The sequence below is a fragment of the Micromesistius poutassou genome (genome assembly GCF_964030765.1).
Source record: "Micromesistius poutassou genome assembly, chromosome: 3".
NCBI lineage: Eukaryota > Metazoa > Chordata > Actinopteri > Gadiformes > Gadidae > Micromesistius > Micromesistius poutassou.
The window spans coordinates 21,273,408-21,293,072 of NC_140273.1; the positions used below are offsets into that span (position 1 = coordinate 21,273,408).

The following is a 19,665-nucleotide window of genomic DNA, read 5'->3' on the forward strand; positions in this document are numbered from 1 at the left end:
GGCCTTATGCTGAAAGTGCATGGTTAGCATCTGAATCACACAGTATATAGTATTTTAGATTTTTGAGTGTTCGTTTAATTTATAGTTATTTATCATTTATTTATTTATTATTTATTTGTCATTTATTTATTCAATCTTTGTCATCATCTCATCTCTTTTTTGATTCAGACGGAACCAAATAATCAAACAATCCCCATGCCATCATCCTATTGGCCGGCGAGCTCGTTACCGTATCTCCGGTCCAATCACAGAGTGTCTGCGCAGCAGGGCCCGGGCCTTGGCACTGGTCAGGTTGCTGGTTGGCTCTCCGTTGATGGCTAGGATGACGTCACCGGCCTCCAGCCGGCCATCGCGGCCGACGCACCCGTCCTGGAGCACACTGCGCACCAGCACACCTGAACCGTCCTTCAGGGCGCCCACTGACACCCCTGCCAACACACACACACACACACACACACACACACACACACACACACACACACACACACACACACACACACACACACACACACACACACACACACACACACACACACACACACACACACACACACATATATAAAAACCACACACAGATGCACTTGCATACGCTCGCACACACACGCGCACACACACACACACACACACACACTCACACATTCAAACACACACACAAACACACACATATACACACACACATACAAACACACACACACACACACACACACACACACAAACACACACACACACACACACACACACACACACACACACACACACAAACACACACATATACACACACACACACACACACAAACACACACACACACACACACACACACACAAACACACACATATACACATATACACACACACACACACACACACACACACAGAGGCAAGGGGAGCTTTCAGGAGGACTACTTTGAATGCATGCCAAACCAACAGACAGGCACCCAAACAAAGTACTGACAGTGGCAGGAGCAGCATAATCAAGACAGACACTAGGAAGATTAGAGTATAAACATGGCACAGCCAGCAGGGCATTGGAAGACACTTCACCATACACACGCACGCATACACACGCAGACACACACACACTTGCATGTACAGACAGATAGATCAAGGGGCACAGGTGGCTAGAAGGGTCACACACGCCAAGTCCAACTAACGTCTGATTGAGGAATAATCCGTATGGACACATAGCCGCTTACACACACACCCACACCCACACCCACACACACACACACACACACACACACAGCACGGCATCATCTGTGCCACAGGAGCATGTCTGAATGGCTATCTCTGATTGGTTGGCCCAATGTCAGGCAATCTCTGATTGGTTGACATTGTCAACCAATCTGATTGGCCAATGCCATCTCTGATTGGCCAATGCCATGTTTGATGTGTTGTACCACGTCTGACTGGATAGTAGCATTTCTGACTGGTTAGTATCATCTCTGATTGGCTAGTACACTTTCTGTTTGGCCAGTACCATGGCAGGGTCAAAGACTAGTGGAGTCTAGACAGCACGACTACACACATCCACAACACTATGGTCGTACATAATTTGAAGTATGTCAAAAAAATGACTTTGGGGCGGGGCTTGATCAAATATTGAGTTTATTGTTTTTGTTTAGGGGGATTACATTCAAATTACAATACAATCATAGTGCATGGAATATAACAGATAACCGCTACCAACATGACCCGGACAGAGACAGCATGAAGACCACAAAGGTTTGATGGCTATACTATTCAAATATTGAAATACTCTTATACAACATAAAAATAAATTAATAAATATATATTTTCTCTCATATACTCTTGACGATAAACCATTTGTAGTCATTTTCCACATATTGGCCTAATTCTATTTGCCAACTATCTATGAATAAATAAGATCGAGAATACTTTGATCGTCAACATACAATTCTTGACTTTTCAACAGACATACAGACGGATCTACCGGTCCACTCGGTTCATGACGACATTTATCCCCTAACACGTGCATCTAAACAGGCAGATGTGTAACTGTGAGCATGTAGACAAGGCAAGTTTAGAAAGACCTGATTGTTTCGTCACGTCTTTCTTTTGACCACCAGCTCTCAGAATCATAAAACCAAACCCTCTACTGTCCAACCGACCCAACAAATAGCCTGTTAAAAGAACCCAATAACAGGAAAAACATCACAAGATTCAGAGTAGATTCACTGTACGTTTACAGCAGTTCACACTCTAAATTGAATTACCACACCACCAAACACGTTATCCTCATAGAACAGTGCTTTAATCAACTAAATAGAGAGGAACAAATGTGTTTTATACTAATACATATAAATGAATAATCTACTGCGTGTAGATGGTGGTGAATTATGAGGTGGTGTATTCCTCTAGCTCTCTCTTGTCTAACATAATTAAAACTTTTATATAATATAACAGTGCCTCCCTAGGGTGGGATTTCTAGGTCACCAGTTAGTACGTCTCCTCATTCAGTGCAGTATGCCCTTTTCTTTCTATTGCTTGTCAGACACAATTAAGGAACATAACGTCTTGAAGTTTCTGTGAGAGAACTTGAAGCAAATAGGCTTAAGTGACGACATTGTTGACAAGCAGATATATTAATTATGTGAGTGCAACCCTTGACTCAGTATTGAGCACCTGATTTATATCACTTAAGAACTGAATTCAACAAAATCTGATTTGATCAAACTCCGCTGATCGCATGCGATTCTCTCTCTTTTTTCACCCTCATCATCTCACTCTACCTCTCACTGTATCACTCCACTTCACTTATTCTCTTGCGGTGGCAATCCTTCACAACTCCTCCTGGGGGTCGCCACCACCACCGCCCACCATCGCCATAACGACGGCGTACACACACCAAGACACCAACGCCACGAGAAAGACGGAGAACATACCAAGGCTATGGTTGCCCCGGACAACAGTGATTGTCCTCTGGTGGCGGGTGTGGGGGGCGGCGGGGGGCGGGGCTTGCTGCTTATCGCCGTCCTCCATGATGGCGGAATGCTGAGCGGGGAACTTTTCCTGTCAGGGGGGGGGGGGGGAAACAGAGGGATCATGAGGGCGTCGGAACCCAGACGCGGGGATTAGCGGACAATAGGGGCGATCCCGGGGAACGGGCTGATTGAATCCATACAACACTGACAACACAAGCCGCAGGCGAATTCCGGCACACGCGCGCCCCACCCACCCACACAGAATGCTAAACGCTGTGCAGAGTTTGGCTAAAGTCTCTGATTTAAAGAAAGTGCTGTTATGATGACTTTGCAGAAACACCGCTCAGCCATTGTTATTATCAGGTAAAAGGGGTGATGCAACGCCCTTTCATGGAAGTCATAGCAGTCACAGTGACTCTCAGGAGTGAAGGCCTTTTGGTATGGGGCCCCGGAGAGGAAGCGCGCACATCAAGACAGCCAGGGTACACTGTGGCTCCAGCGAGCACAGAGGAGGAAGAAAGGGCCCTTCTTTGAACCATCACAAAGCGTACAGGAGCCATTGAAGTTAAGATGGTGCCTGCACAAGCCCTTTTCTGACAAGTTGACTCTGACTGACACCGGCTGACACGCACACAGAAGCCCATGCATGTGTGTGTGTGTGTGTGTGTGTGTGTGTGTGCGCACGCCTGCCCGCGCAGTGTGTGTGTGTGTGTGTGTGTGTGTGTTTGCACACGCATATCTTTAAGTCTGCAGCATCTGTGCAACTGTGGGTTTTGTCCTGGAATATTGTACTAAGAGGGTAAGTGCTGATTGCTGAAACACTTGACAATGCAAAACGGTTCGCAATTAAGAGAAAGTCGGAACAAAAGCGGTTTCAATGGGAGAGGTTGGAGGCCTGGAGCAACAATAGAGGAACAAGTCATCGACACTGGGCACTTTCCCTAGTGATACTGATACAACAGGGCCCGGCTCTGAGGCAAAGGTACTGATCCAGCTGTATTACTGTCATCTAGTTCAGCTCAATGCTATTACTGAGCACATTTTCAAACAGCTTTCCAATTTACTAGTGCCCTACTGGGGTAAAAGTTAAAAACACACTGTTGAAACTAGTTTCACATTTATTTGAAAAGGTTTCAAATATACCTGAACAGCAAACACTTTGAACACTCCCTTTACAATAAGGGGAGACAAGACAGTCAGTGTTGACTTTGACAAACAAACACAGACTTTGTTGTTCCCCCTTCTATGCGGTGCTAAGCTATTCCACCTGTGCCACGTACCGTTCTAGAGTAGACTAGCTGGCTGCTGCTGCTGTGGTTCTCCTCAGAATGGCCGGCGTTGACGTTAGCGTCTGTCAGCTCGGCTAGCAGGCTAAGCTGAACGAGGCCGTCAGCGTCATCGTAGGAGGTCCGCGCGCTGCGCTCCGAGATCGGCGTCAGACCACCGCACAGCTCCAACTGACAGTAACACACACACACACACAAGGCCAAATGTGAAATGTGTATCGACCAAAAAACCCACAAAAATGATCCAAACAAAAACAGTGTGCTATGATAGAAGCTAACAAGGCTTTCCAGAAGGCGCCGGGCTGAATTTGACCCCCTGCTACTCTCCTTCGCTGCTCTCTCTCTTCTCGTGTAGTGCGGTGTAGCATTGTGTTGCTCTCTGGGCTTCATTAAAAATTGAGACGGGTCTGAAACTGGACGCCCTGCTACTTGTTACTAAGCCACAGTCCACAACAAAAAGAGGAGGCAAAAGCCAACGCTCTCTCTCTCTCTCTAGAAAATACACCATTTCAGCACAGGTGTCTATTTGTGTTCTTGTGTGCGAGTGGGATTAGTACACGCACAACGCACTTAATTGCTGTACGCCAATCTCGGTATTGAAATGACACCAATATTAATAACCAAACCATTAAACCAAAACGTCATGGAGCTCAAAAAAGAAATAGCGTTGAGCTAAACTAGAGATACATCCTTAAGACAGAGCACAACGGGTTTAGCAGATATTAAGGAGCCCTTGGGTGTTTGAAACCCTATCCTTCCCTCCGTACCGGCAGCGGCTTGGCCACGCCGATGCGCACGGGGCCGTAGCTGGTTGACTTGAGGACGTGCACGGCGTAGTCCAGGCTGGAGCCCCGCAGGTCCGAGTCGTTCACGCACATCAGCCGGTCCCCGGGGAGCAGGTTGCCGTCGTGGTCGGCCACGCCCCCGGGCACCAGCGAGCGGATCACCAGGCCACGCCCCCGGGCACCAGCGAGCGGATCACCAGGACCGTCTTGGTGGCGTCCTCGGGATCCTGCCGTTGCCATGGGAACAAGAGATGGTTAGAGGACGAGTCAGAGGACGTTGGATGCTGTACACACACGGGGGGGGGGGGGCTCCTGTCTCTGGGAACCGATTCAACTGGGAGGGGAACAGAAATAAGAGAAATAGGTGACCAGAGCAGCTCGAGAAAAAGGCAATTTAAAAGGCAATTTAGGAATCGTTAAACCGGTGTCAATACGTATGAATGTTGATATTCATACAATATGTATGAATGTTGAATAATGTATATACCATGACCTAGTTATTGCAGAACCTCTTAATTCTCCTAGTAAATAGTGGAAAGGCTGCATGCTTCTTTAGTGTTGTTACAAACTCTACATATGGATATTCTTAGAACAGGCTTACCAGTTTGACATGGACCCTGGGGAAAGCATATCCCTCGTCCCCCTACAGGGAGTCTGTGACCTTCAGTGACTCTCCCAAGCCTCTCTGACCCCTCTGGTACTAAACCAGCAGTGGTCCAGGGTGGGAGCTATCTCCACAGCGAGGAGGGGGGGGGGGGGGGGGGGGGTGTGGTACCTGGTAGTCCAGGATGCTGAAGCCCAGCCCGGACTCCCCTTTCTCCAGCTCCACCACGTAGGTGTGTTTCTCCCACATGGCCAGGGGGGGCGACACGGGGGGCACCCCCCGCTTGGTGATGTCCTCCGCTGTTGGACATGGGAGGACACAGCCGTGGTCCAACTGGTACACACACAACCACAGCAGGACACACAGCGGGGGGGGGGGGGGGGGGGGTGTCAGGGAATCAGGACGCACAATGCACACTCTCTCTCCCATAAATATGAAGCTATTTGAGGTTTGTAAATATATGCAGTCATTTTACTTTTATCTGAGTAAAACAGGTGACTAAGGAGAAGGTAGTTGTTAGTTTAGTATGTAGAAATGTAGCAATGTCCATTAACACGTGCATTCAACCATGTATTGATATTGTATCTTCCATGACCCTGATTGAGTTTTCTACTGTAGCTTATTGATCTACTCTCATTCCTTTAAATGCATGATTCATTTGTCAATTCATTATTGATTTTCCATTATATTATAACTTTATTAGACTATTTTGGCATTCCTCCTTTGCTTTGATTTAACGTCATTATTCATTTGCCATTTATTTCATTCTGTGTGTCTACCCAGCAGCTGGTCGAAGGGAAAGCGCTCTCTCTTGTCCCTGAAGCCTTATAAGGCCGACTCTGTGTGTATTCCACAAGGTCTCAGAGTTTGTATGCTGCTTTAGGTCAGAGGCTGACATCTAAATCAACTGAATGTTGATTTTAAAGCCCTCTGAGACTGATACTGTAATAAAAGGTCCCACAAAGTAGCTTGACGTCCATCCGTGCAGCCATGCATGATTTAGATCTGCTACTGCAACGATTGTTCTCATGACTCATAGTGTTTCCTGACTAATCGATCAGTGAAATTGTTTAGTGTAGAATGTGTAGAATGTCTTAAAAAAGAGTACAGGGTGACATTTGCGTTCTTTATCTGATGAGCAGCCACGAATAACTAACGTGTTCATTTTATAATGATCAATGAACCAAATAATAAAATTGATGAAACATTAAGCAGCAAATGTTTGGTATTTGCACTTAATAAATGACATAAACCTTAATACAAAAATAGATTTGATTCATTTTCAGGTTAATCGACTGATCTTTGCAGCCCTTCCTTCTCTGTCTCCTTGGCTCCTTCCTTGCTCACCTTGTCATTGAACTCAGCCAGCAGCTCCTTGAGGGTGAGCTGGGACTCGTCCTCCTCCTCGTCTTCGCTCTCGGGGATGGCGGGGGCCCGTACGCGGGAGCCCACCAGGCAGATGTGCAGCGGCAGCTCCTTCAGGATGCTCACCACCTCCTTGTGCGTCTCTCCGATCAGCGGGATACCGTTGAGCTGGGATCCCACACACACACCCACCCACATGTACACACACACACACACACACACACACACACACGCACACACACACACACACACGCGCAAACACACTCACCCACATGCACACACACACACACACACACACACACACACACACACACACAGAACCACATGCACATACACTCACAGGCGCAAACACACACACACACACACACACACACACACACACACACACACACACAAATACACAGAACCACATGCACATACACACACACACACACACACACACACACACACACACACACATGCAAACGCACCGACCCACATGCACAAACACGCACATGCGGACACACAGAACCACATGCACATACACTCACAGGCACAAACACACACACACACACACACACACAGAACCACATGCACATACACTCATAGGCGCAAACACACACACACACACACACACACACACACACACACACACACAGAACCACATGCACATACACACACACACACACACACACACACACACACACACACACAAGGACACACAATAGTATGGTTGCTCATTACATTACAACATGTCGTTTACCAAAACACCTAATCATCCAATCATCTAATCATCTAGATAAGCAAATTAATTAATCTGGTTCAGCGCTCATCAGCCCAGCCGTCACAGCGGCCGGGCTGCTGGCCGCTGCTCACCCATCACTGGGTGGTTTCATGACTTCATTAAATGCATTGTGTGAATTAGATGGCCTGATGAAGAATAGCCATGGATGTATGAACGGAAGATTGAACTCTGGAGCTGCGCACACACTGGGTCCCAGCGCCCTGCCCCCCCTGCTCTAGTCGCTCCGGACGGCTATCGTCGAAATGTCAATGATCCGCCTGATGATATTTACTTATGTCTTCACTTTCTTTGCTGAGTTGGCGCAAACGGCGGGTCACTCGCCGGCAGCAATCAGTATGCAGAATGATCAAATAAAATCGAAAAGAACCACCTTCATTCTTCACACGTCTTCAAAGACGATTTATTATGTATGATTATTTAGCTTTCAACTTCCAAGGCTAGAGGCTTCCAGGCTACAGTTGAACTGGTACGATGCGAAACATCAACCTAATAATGGGATTCTGTCATAAAACAAAATGATACTAAGCATTTAAATGGCTCTTACAACACACAACATATTTTCCAGACCATGTTTGATCTCTTTTTGAAATGTTCCGAATGTCGATCGATTTCTGGGTATTATCTGTATTAGTCCCAGGGTCACAATCAGCCAACACAAAACACCTTCAATCCAAGGGCGGTCATGAATTAAAGATGCCGTTGATCTAACGCCGGGTGCCCACCTCGAGGATCTGGTCTCCGGTGAAGACCCTGCCGCTCTGGCCCACGGGCCCCTCGGGCAGGACGGAGCACAGGTAGTGGTGTCCGGCGCGGGCCTCCAGGCTCAGGCCCAGGCCACTGCTGGCACTGAACCGCTGCAGCTGGCACACCTACGGGACGGGGCACAGGCTCAGCACCGGGGCAACAACCATGACAGTAAGGCGTCGCCCTGGACCCTCCTCTGCTGCTCATTATTACTAGAGGGGAGGGGGGGGGCGGGGTAATAGTGTACTATTGGCCAGGGTATTAGGACTCCCTGGCTAAATGTATTGGGTTCAATTCCCCATGTCCGCAGCTAAAGATGCAGTGAGATGCTTGACCTGTCCCTGCTCCTTAATGGTTTGGACCTGTATTTACTGTCTAGACTAATGACATGTATCACAATTCCCTGTAATTCGCTTTGGATAAAAGTGTTGGCTAAATAGTAAAGACTATTACCATTATCTCATTTAGCAGATTACTACAACTAAAGGTAAATACATATGCAAGCCATTTAAAGCGCAGGTAGGGGTTAAAAACCTTGGTGAAAGACGCCTGAGCGGAAACCGTGGCCTGGGAGTTTAAACAATCCTATCCTAGTCCAAACTAGGATAAGACCTAGTCTACTAAGCATAGAGGCTAACTATCCTGAATAGTTCACTGTGTATAGTCTAATCTATCATAGACAGAGGTTGAAGTCTGTGGATAGTTTAGAGTTTGGAGTCTAAAAACAATCTTAGATAGACAGGTGAGGGGAGAGGAGAGGGGGAGAGGGGAGGGGAACAGGATGGAGAGGAGAGAGAGGGGAGAGGGGAGACGAGAGAAGAGGGGGGAGAGGGGAGAGGAGAGGAGGGAGAGGAGCGGGATGGAGAGGAGAGAGAGGGGAGAGGGGAAACGAGAGGAGAGGGGAGAGGAGAGGCGAGAGGAGAGAAGAGAGAGGGGAGAGGAGAGGGGGGAGATAAGAGGGGCAGAGAGGAGAGAGGAAAGGGGAGAGAAGGACAGGGGAAGTGCAGAAAGAAGAGGGGAGGAGTCGAGAGGGGAGGACAGGGGAAGCAATGGGGAGAGGATGGAGGAGAGGAGAGGAGAGCAAACGGGGTGAGGGAAGAAGAGGTGAGCAGAGGAGAAGGAGGGAAAATGGGGTGAGGGTAAAACAAGAGGATAGGAACGTTTGAAGTGTAAAATATCCTACATAGCTTAGAGTTGAGAATCTAAAAATTATCCTCGATAGATTAACGTCTAAAATCAATCCTGGATAGTTTAGAGTTTAGAGTATAATCTATCCTAGATCGTTTAGAGTTTAGGGCCTAAAATTATCCTAGATAGCTTGTTTAAGAGTCTAAACGATCCTAGATAAGTTAGAGTCCATAGTCTAACAACCATCCAAGATAACTTAGAGTTTATAGAGTGTGAAACCTATTTTTACCCATCTGCTGGGAGAACATAACAGATGTCACTTTGCCAACAAGACTGGAAACACAAACAGAGAACGCACCACGACTTCAAACCGCGGGCCGACCGCCCGCTCCCACCTCCTCTGCAGGTCCTGCTCCTCGGCTGGCGTGAGCTTGACTCCTTCAGACAACGACAAACACACAGAGATCCAGAGACCCGGCACACACACACACACACACAGACCCAACACGCTGATCCTACGCAAACCCGGCCCAGCTGCAGGAGGGAAATGCTGAAGCAAACAGTGACATGTGGTGTGAAACGCAACGCTATTCTTACAGAGTTCAAACGGTAAATAACGGGACGGGGTTGGGGGGTGGGGGGGGGGGACATTGGCTCAGCTGTTTCTGCACACAGGACGCGACATATTTCACCCCGAGCGCTGGAGAATCACCAAATCACTCACCCAAACACAATCATCCAAACACAAACCACAAACACACACACACACACCCACTCGTCGTTGCCATCTATTTGACCGCCATCTCGACGACCCGCGCGTTCCCGCTCATTTATTCCGAAGGCCTTGCCGCAATCAGGGCTCATTTGTTCGTTCGCTCTCTAATCAAACACAAGGATCCCTGTCTAAATAGAGCCGTGCAGGCAGAGTGAGGGACATCTGGAACCAGCTCAATGAGTTGGGTAAACACATGACTGCATCGCACTATAAATAGAGCTCATTAGGGGTATTGCTTTGATACATAGCTGGGCGGGGAGGCAGACTGAGTGCCAATCACAGTGAATGTCAGACTCCGGGCCCAAACCTGCAGATGCGCATGGGAAGAGAAGGAGTGCATGATAGGCGGGGTGGGTGTCTGCTGGCTATAGGCAGCCGCCGGGAGATACACAGATGGCAAGGCATACGACCGCGCACACACACACACACACACACACACACACATACACACACACACACACACACACACACACACACACACACACACACACACAGTGTTAGTGCTCTGAAATGTAATATTGTACAATACACTACGATAAATCAAGTCAAGTCGTGTCAAGTTGATCTGTATCACACTTAATCACAGTTACAGTCTCACAGGGCTTCACAATCCATCTTTCACCACGCCCCCCCCAGCCAGCATCAGCCAGCATCAAAGCCCCTTAACCTGCAGCACCGTGAATGCCTTCCCCCTCCCTGTGTTCGGCTGTACCTGGCTCCTGTATCCTGCTGAGGCCCACCCGGTATGGGTTCCCAGCGTTGAAGCTGTGGGAGTGTCTGAGAGGCTGCAGGGGGGGAACCGGAGGCAGGATATGGCTCAGACGCACCGCCTTCCTCAGCAGCCGCAGCCTGACCAGGGGGCCTGTCCTCCTGAGCAGCTCCATGGCCCTCTGCTCACTGCAACCCTGGAGGCTCACCCCGTCCACCTGGGCACACAGACCCAGGAGAAGAGGAGAGGAGCGAGAGTGGAAGAGAGAGGATAGGAGAAGGGAGAAGAGGACAGGAGAAGTGCAAAAAGAAGAGTGGAGAAGTCAAGAGGGGAGGAAAGGAAGCGAAATGGGGAGAGGATGGAGGAGAGGGTAGGAGAGGAGAGCAAACGTGGGTGAGAGGGAAAAAAAGGCGAGCAGAGAAGAGGGTAAGGAGAGAAACGGGGGTGAGAGTTAAACAAGTGGAGAGGAAAGGAGAGGGGTTAAAAGGACAGGAAAGGAGACAACAGCCAAGGAGTTGAGACAAGAAAGGAGATGAGATGAGGAGTGAATAGTCAAGTAGTTGATGGCAAAAAAAAAAAGAGGAGATGAAAGAAAAGGAGAAGAGAGGAGTGGAGAGAAGACGAACGGAAGGGAGGAAGGAAGAGAAGGCAGGGCGGGGGGAGGGGGACATGAGACGGTGGGCAGAGGGGAAATAATGGATCGAGAAAAGTTTTGTCCAAGTTGACAGGGAGAGGCGAGGGTAGAGGTAGGTTTAGAGGGAGGGAGGGAGGAGAACAGATGGCAGTGGACAGTGGAGTGTAGGGATGAGATTCAGGCAGAGAGAATAAGGACAAGAAAGGGAATTTGTCCAAGGGTTGATGATAAGACGAGAGTAGTTTGGAGAGGAAGGGAGTAAAAGATAGAAGCAGAGTGTATTGAGGGAGATAATATGAATGTGAAGAAAAGAGACGATCAATAGTAATCATCAGATAAAAAGGAGCAACACACGATGAATTGGTACAAAAAGCAGATAGGGGCAGGACTAAGGAATAAAAAGAAACCTACACTAAAGAATTATCCTCATCAGCTCAAAAGAACATAATTGGTACAGATGAAAACACTTCTAAAGTTGCAAGCAATGCAGGTTTTTAAGGATATTGAAACATAAAGACTATTACAGAAAGAGAAATTGAGAGAGACGAAAGAGAGCCAGCAAATTTTCGTCCGTACTTCAAGGATGATGTCCCCGATGTGCAGACGGCCATCTTGGTCAACAGTGCTGCCTTTCACTACGCTCTTCACTGTCACACCTGCACTGTAAACTAAGGGAAATAACGTATAACCAGCAACAACGTTAGGTCACTTTCAACGCCATTAATTACTCTAAATAAATCCAAAAGTAGGTTCTCAGGAGATCAGATAAGTTGTGAAAATGTTAATTTCCTAGTAGATTAACTAGTGGATTAACTAACACTGAATTGTATGTTACCTACATTTATATTGAAATGTAATATAAAATGATTTTAGAGACAAATGTAAAAGTGTATTAAACAAGTTTAGATATAAATCTGACATCCGATGACCTTGAGGCTGTGATAGTTACCTGCGTTCAGGTCGCCTATGTAGCTGGTGATGGTGAATCCCAGTCCCAGGGAATTCTTAGTGAACTGCACGCTGAACTCATAGTCCTCCTCAGAGTCACTGAGCTGGAAACAAAACACAATGCAAAACACAATTGAAAATCAAACGACTTTTTAATTCAGAACTCGCGGCCCGATGTACCTGTCTAGATATCATGCAAACAACGAGCCCCTGATAGATGGGACACCCACCGCGTTGTCGGCCCCACGTGGGCTGAGGACAGGGGAGGAGACGTGGTTATCCTTGGCGTCATCTCTGGCGACCAGCAGCTTCACTTGGCTGCCGGCGTTGCGCAGCACCTGGGCCAGGTGGTGGCACGAGACAGAATACAACAGGATTGCATTAGAGTTAGACACTCTAACGAGACAGCTGCCACCAAGAAGATATGGCCTACAGAGAAGATATGCAGAATGGCCTCCTCCACAATTAGTTTGATCAGCAGGTCTGCGGTCTTCACAAATCAAAGAAAACAAATGCCATTCAAAAAGAGTACCATCTCACCTGGGCCACCTGCTCGCTGTTCATCCCCAGCAGGTCAGTGTCTCCGATCCGCAGGATCTGATCCCCGCTGTGGAGACGTTTATCCTGCCCACACAATAGCATACAATCCATAACCACCAGCCCTACATGCTCTGTATTTATAGGGCTTTTTGTTTTGCTTCAATGGCGTATTTCTTTCAGAATGGTTCTGTGGTCACTGCAACATAAGCCTATTCCTGTGATCTGTATTCTGATGAATAGCATTCCCTAAATAAGAATTAAGTGCACTAACCACATCCCGGTGTATTTTAGGAATATATTGATCTAACGTCGTCGTGGATTTGGTATCTCATAAGTCGTGCTGTAATGTCGGCAGATATCAAATGAAAGGGAAATGGATTCTAAACAGGTCACCGATATCTGCATTGCGTCACTCGATCCACTCGATCGAGGGGCCCGGACGGACCCACCTGGCCGGCGGCCCCCCCGGGGAGGATGGTCTTGACCATGACCCCCGTGCTCCTGCCGCCGACGATGCCAAAGCCCAGCCCCTTGCCGTCGTTGTTCAGCTCTATGATCTCCACGTGACGCCGCTGCCAGACGGCGGGGGGAGCGCAGAGGAGGAGGAGAGCAAACACAGGGAGTGAGGGACCGCTGAGGGTCAGGGTCGTGCTTGTCAGACTTCTCCTCACACGTGGGCTTGTGAAAGCCCACCGAGCGCCTACGGTACGCAGGATAAAGGGTCAAAGGAATGAAGCTGACGGTACGAAGTGGAGGGAAAAGAAAAGGAAGTGGCTGAGGTTGATGTGGAGGGTTAGTCAGCGTACGGCCTTGGGTCGTTTTGTAAACCTGATGTTGACTTTCAGTCAGGCACAAGGACCAAAGACCCCAGCTGGGTCCTTACCTCATGGGCGATGGCGGCCAGGTTTCTCCCCATAGACATCGTTCTGGAAATACGTGGGGGGGTGCAGAACTGCAAAAATAAAAGGTTATGAATTAAATGTGATCTTGAATCATATAGTAAAGAAAACATAATCTGCGCATCAAGGTAAAAGCTTTCCTACAGAAGCACCACCTTAGGTCGGGCCTCCTGACGCCAGAACCTTTAAAGAACACTGTAGACATGTCTCTCTCAGAGGTTACCTGTGACTCGGCGGGAATGGAGTCCTCGGGGTAGAAGTCTGTGCAGTGCAGGTCCAGGGAGTCCAGCGAGGAGTGACTTCCGTCCCGGTGGAAATACTTGGTGGTGCTGGAGCGTCTGTTCTCCACGGCCCAGGTGTAGGAGTCACTGTGAGACAGCGCCTTCAGGCCCACGCACGCACCGCTGTTCATGGACACCGACTTGGAGATTCGCCTCCCCTGCAAAGGTGTCAGCCAGAGAGGTGCGGGGTGAGGCAGGGAGATTGAGGAAAGTGTAAGAGTAGGCGGACGGGTGCAAATGGGAGGTTAGGAGCAGCAGTGCAAATAGGAAATATGGAGGGTAGGATCCCAGAGTATGGAGAAGAAAAGGGAGGGAGATGGTGCGAATAGATGTGGTTGTCAATTGAGAGATGTCAGGCAGAGGGAGAACAGATCAGTGGGTGGGGAAAACAGGGAGGAGAGAGAAGGTTAAACAGTGATGATGAACAGATGAGAGGCAGAATGGATGGGGCGAGGGAATATAATACATTGGTGGGTATATTAAAATAAAGATTAAAAAGAAGGTGTAGGGGGAAGAAGAGGTGTGTGTGTGTGTGTGTGTGTGTGTGAGAGAGTGACAGAGATAAAGAGAGAGAGAGAGAGTGAGAGAGAGAGAGAGAGAGAGAGAGAGAGAGAGAGAGAGAGAGAGGGAGAGAGAGAGAGGGAGAGAGGAGAGAGAGAGAGAGGGTGAGGCAGTGTGAGGCAGTGGGAGTGTGAGGCAGAGAGGGGATAGTAAAGGATGAACACAGAAATAGTGACACATTGTAATCTGAGATAAACGCTTCTACACAACAGCAAACGTACAACACACACTGTGTCCTGTGTCTTTTTTTGAATACCATGTCAACATGATGAAAGCATTTGGCATTTCAAAAAGTACTTTAACGTCACATAGCTGTAGTAATGAGGAGAAAAGGAAACCTTCATGCCTGTGAAAAAGGACTTACAGCTCCCTAGTCCACACTGCCGAAGGCTATCAAATGTATCATTAACAAAGGTTACCACACAAAGATTGATTAGGATCAGAAACTCATCCAGGGTTTGAACTCTTAAATTGCCCTGAGAATAATCCTAACAAATGTGAAATGGGTTTCATTGCTTTAAAATGTCTCCCCTTTAACAAAATCCTGTTGTTTACCTTTTGGAATAGAATAACGCAGATGCACTGAGATCCTATTACAGACATTTAATGTAATAATGGCCTTATGTGGCTGTGCATTATGGTTAGCCCCATCAGTTAGCCTATTGTATATCATAACATACATTAGCGAGTTGTGATGCTTAGAGCGGACTCAAACCCAAAGACAGTGATCTTTGCCACGTCGAACGTGGTTGTGTATAAGTTAGGGAGGGCCACAGAACAATTGTCATACTTTTCAAGTGAATATTTAGTATATTATACAAAAAAGAAAGCACACAACTATATACCAGTATCAACACACACACACACACACACACACACACACACACACACACACACACAGACAGACAGACCGACAGACAGACAGACAGACACACACACAGACACACACAGGTATTTAAGTGGTGAGATAAAGGTAGAATGGTAGAATGATGTCTATGAATAAAATCTCCATGATTTTACAGAGGGTGTTCCCGTCTTCCTCTTGCTCCATGTTTTTCTATATATTTGTACATCTCTCTCTCTCCCTCGCTTTTATGAGAAGATTTAATGGTAAGCTTATAGGTAAGCTGATTACATTTGCAGTTTGCCCCATGTATTCTGTACTCAGGCAAGATGGAGTCTACTTTTTATCATTAAGGAAATGTGACCCTCCCCCACCGACACACACAAACAAACACACAAACACTGGCACACACACACACACACACACACACACACACACACACACACACACAGATACCTTGGCTCTGGGCGCTCTCTTTGGCTGCTGTGTGGTGAGTATGTGATGGAAGAGAGGGCTCTGCAGCAGCGTCTTGAGCAGGGAGAGCTTCTCCTGCGTGGGGGCCTCCCCCCTCTCTTTGAGCTTGGCTTGCAGCCTCTCCACCGCCTCCAAGGCACCACGAGTATCTGCCGGGCCACAAAGCGCCGTGGGTCTTTAGTGTCCTGTGCTGAGTCTTTGTCTTTAGCAGCAGCAAAGTGTTGGTTTTACCCTTCCGTTGTCGCTGTTTGTGTAACTTAACGAATAGGTTTTAATTTTTACCACGCCCGTGGGCGGATGAAATTGGCCAAATACTAACTCACAAGTGCAAGGTTTCCTCCATACGAGCTATAGAGGCTTAACCAGGATGTTTGGCGTATGATTTATGTGCAATGCTTCTGTGATCGATACTGTGCTGTCATCTATTTTTTTTATCAATAAATAATTAGGTGTGTTTCAAATTCTCTTTGCAGAGGATACATACCAGAATAACATCTTCTAAGGTCATTTTAGGTGAGCAAATGAGCCGTGGCCACTAACAGGAAGTGAGCTTCCCTAATTCTCTGTTGCCAGGCGGGTACTGAATGGTGTTAGGAGGGAGCAACAACCGTTGTGATAAGGACTTAAGTCCTGTACCACCTGTACCACACTTGATCACGCCTGATCAGATGCTGGTGCAGTGTGTGTGTGTGTGTGTGTGTGTGTGTGTGTGTGTGTGTGTGTGTGTATGTGTGTGTGTGTGTGTGTGTGTGCGTACCCATTATTATTAACGTATAGTAATGATACATAGTCTTACCCATGATTTCCATGTTTTCTTTCAGTTGCTCTTCTCTTAATTCAAAGCCATTCTTCTATTTCAGATACCTACAAAGATGAATAGCAACAATGTCAGAATCATAATATAAACAACAATTATAGCTGGAGGCAGACTTTCATATCATTGGAAATTTACTCTGAATACTATAGTATGCAAATGTCATACTATGCCTACAGGATGAATATTCAACCAAGCATACAATCAAGTGTATTTGTATAGCACATGTACATTAAAATGCAATGTGCTTCAAATTGGGACAGGGAAAGTGAAACAGAATAATAATCTATCATAATAAATCCACTGTGTATATTCTAAAATAGAAAGAGAGACCTTGGAAATCGGCTACAAAGAATGAATAACTAACCGATATTTCCTGAATGTCTCGTCTGGGATCAATACAGTAGCCGAGCCCTCTATCTTGGAGTTAAATGAAGGATAAAAAGGTGGGTTTAGAAAAAAAGATGACTTGTGCTAGCGCTGCAGCAGCTATATGCCTTATTAACAAGTTTGTCTCTTGGATATCATCCTTTGGTGTTGAGCTAATTAGACCATTTTTGAAAGCCGCGTCTCCACTTTTTACACTAATTAGAATATTGCCCCACCAATGACTTCCCAAGAAATATACTCGCTTTTGCAATCCATTTTACAATGTCGAGGTGGAGAGACCATGCTTGTTTGCAAGCGTCTGGCATGTAAACTAATGCTCTTATAGTGGGATTTAAATCTCTGCCAAAGGGCTTAATCTAGCAGTGAGGTAGGCCTAATCAACAGCGACACGCAGCTCCTCCACCCTTTGGCTCACCGCGCGGCCATCAGCCTGTGGTCTGCACATCAGAAACATTCGAGAAGCACATGGGACAATGCAATGTTTGAATTGATACAGTACACTCTGATCGTGAAATCAACTAGATCTCAAAGAATTACACTGATTGAACTTTATAGAATGCAAAAAATAATCATTGTATAAAGGTGTAATGTAGCCTTACATGTTATGTAGCCTATAGGCCTACTATAATTTGCCCATCACTCGTTTTTATCCTATTCTAAATGAAATGGCCTATTTGGCAAGAATTTACATTTTCGTTCAATTGGCCATTTCTTTAATCAAATTAATAAATAAATAAAAATAAATGATGTACAATGGCGGCGTTTCAGGATGACAATTGACAACTTAAAAGTCCTATTAAAATGCTACGTTCATCATGATGATCATTTTCCCTACGATTTCAAGGGACATATGTGGTAATAGACGGACGACCGTGAACTGTTTACCACAGCTCTCCGTGTCAGCTCTCACCTCCATTGCAGCGCCGGTGGTCGAGGCTATCAACAGGTCGTGGCGGAAGTCAAAAACACTGTATATCGATTTCAATATCCAGCTCCTACCTATATTTACTCAACAAAAAAAATGGCATGTTCGTTCCGCTCATAACTGCTTACTGAGAAATGTTTAATATAAAAAGAGACAAGCTGGAGCTGGTATTTGTGTGCATTTGTCCGGCAGATCCCAGCGCCGAGCCACCGCGCATGTGTCACCTTCTCACCGCCTCTGATCTTGAGCCGCACGAGCCTCTGATTGGTCTTAATCACGGTCTGCTACATAAGAGGATTTTTTTCTTGCCCATTTCAACTTGTAACGTCTACATTCTCGGAGGGTGTGCAAGTAGGCTTAATATACGTGTTTTATCTTTTATGGCCTCAATGTAAATTCCTTTGACCGTTTTTTAAGACGTCCGTTGGGAGATTGAGACCATAGCTAGACACTTAGTTTGAATATATGCCTCGTTTGATTCAAAACCATTATGATTTAATATTCACACGGCAGGTGGAGCCCTAGTCTACTCATTTAAGAAAAGATCCGGCTCCATGTTTTCCACCAAACCCTCCTCCTTCCCTCAGTTTCCCCTGCAGCCCCAGGAACCATCACCCCAGCTTGCCCGCAACCCTCGCGGTGCTCTGCGCTCATATCAACCGAGCATCCACCACCTGAAAATTGGTTTGTCATTTATGACCCCCCCCCCCCCCCTTCACACGCAAACACACCACCCCTCTCCCGCGAAACGTTCTGTACGTGGACCTGAAAAGACGCAGACAGGCGACGGGTATATATGGTGGATTGGAAAGAAAAGAGAGATCAATTAATAGGAAAAAGAGAGCCAGAGAAGGGGAGAAAACGACAAAGAGAGAGAGGGGGACAGTGCACGAGAGAGATAGAGAGCGAGAGTTGGAAAGAGAGGGAGCGAGAGAGAGCGCGAGCGAGAGAGAGACAGAGAGAGCGAGAGAGAGAGAGAGAGAGAGAGAGAGAGAGAGAGAGAGAGAGAGAGAGAGAGAGAGAGAGAGAGAGAGAGAGAGAGAGAGAGACGCCTCTGTTCTCCCCTACTCCACTGGACTTTATGCATTGAACGGGCGCGAGACATTCTCTGCCGCTATGTGAGCAGTCATCGGGATACTGAACACGCAGCTATCGGCGAGCCGCTATCTTCTCCCCGACCCGGTAGCGTTGCCATCAGGCGAACCTTTCTTTTTTTAAACATCATTTCTCGGG

General features: G+C 47.1%; 1 protein-coding gene across 1 annotated transcript in view; it reads right to left on the reverse strand.

Annotated features, from left to right (window-relative positions):
• LOC311341146 (multiple PDZ domain protein) overlaps window positions 1–18,454 on the reverse strand; it is a gene marked incomplete at its 3' end in the record, with an annotated part of 43,808 nt that extends 25,354 nt beyond the window's left edge. Inside the window, 20 exon segments of the mRNA XM_084466040.1 lie at window positions 230–428; window positions 2,904–3,030; window positions 4,223–4,399; window positions 4,996–5,178; window positions 5,181–5,240; window positions 5,789–5,950; window positions 6,965–7,150; window positions 8,489–8,635; window positions 9,997–10,076; window positions 11,090–11,339; window positions 12,333–12,424; window positions 12,706–12,808; window positions 12,935–13,042; window positions 13,245–13,328; window positions 13,694–13,816; window positions 14,128–14,196; window positions 14,367–14,582; window positions 16,286–16,452; window positions 17,100–17,167; window positions 18,418–18,454. Of these exon segments, the coding sequence (XP_084322166.1) occupies window positions 230–428; window positions 2,904–3,030; window positions 4,223–4,399; window positions 4,996–5,178; window positions 5,181–5,240; window positions 5,789–5,950; window positions 6,965–7,150; window positions 8,489–8,635; window positions 9,997–10,076; window positions 11,090–11,339; window positions 12,333–12,424; window positions 12,706–12,808; window positions 12,935–13,042; window positions 13,245–13,328; window positions 13,694–13,816; window positions 14,128–14,196; window positions 14,367–14,582; window positions 16,286–16,452; window positions 17,100–17,112 (2,546 nt within the window). The 5' untranslated portion in view covers window positions 17,113–17,167; window positions 18,418–18,454.
• Between the last annotated feature and the right edge of the window lie 1,211 nt (window positions 18,455–19,665).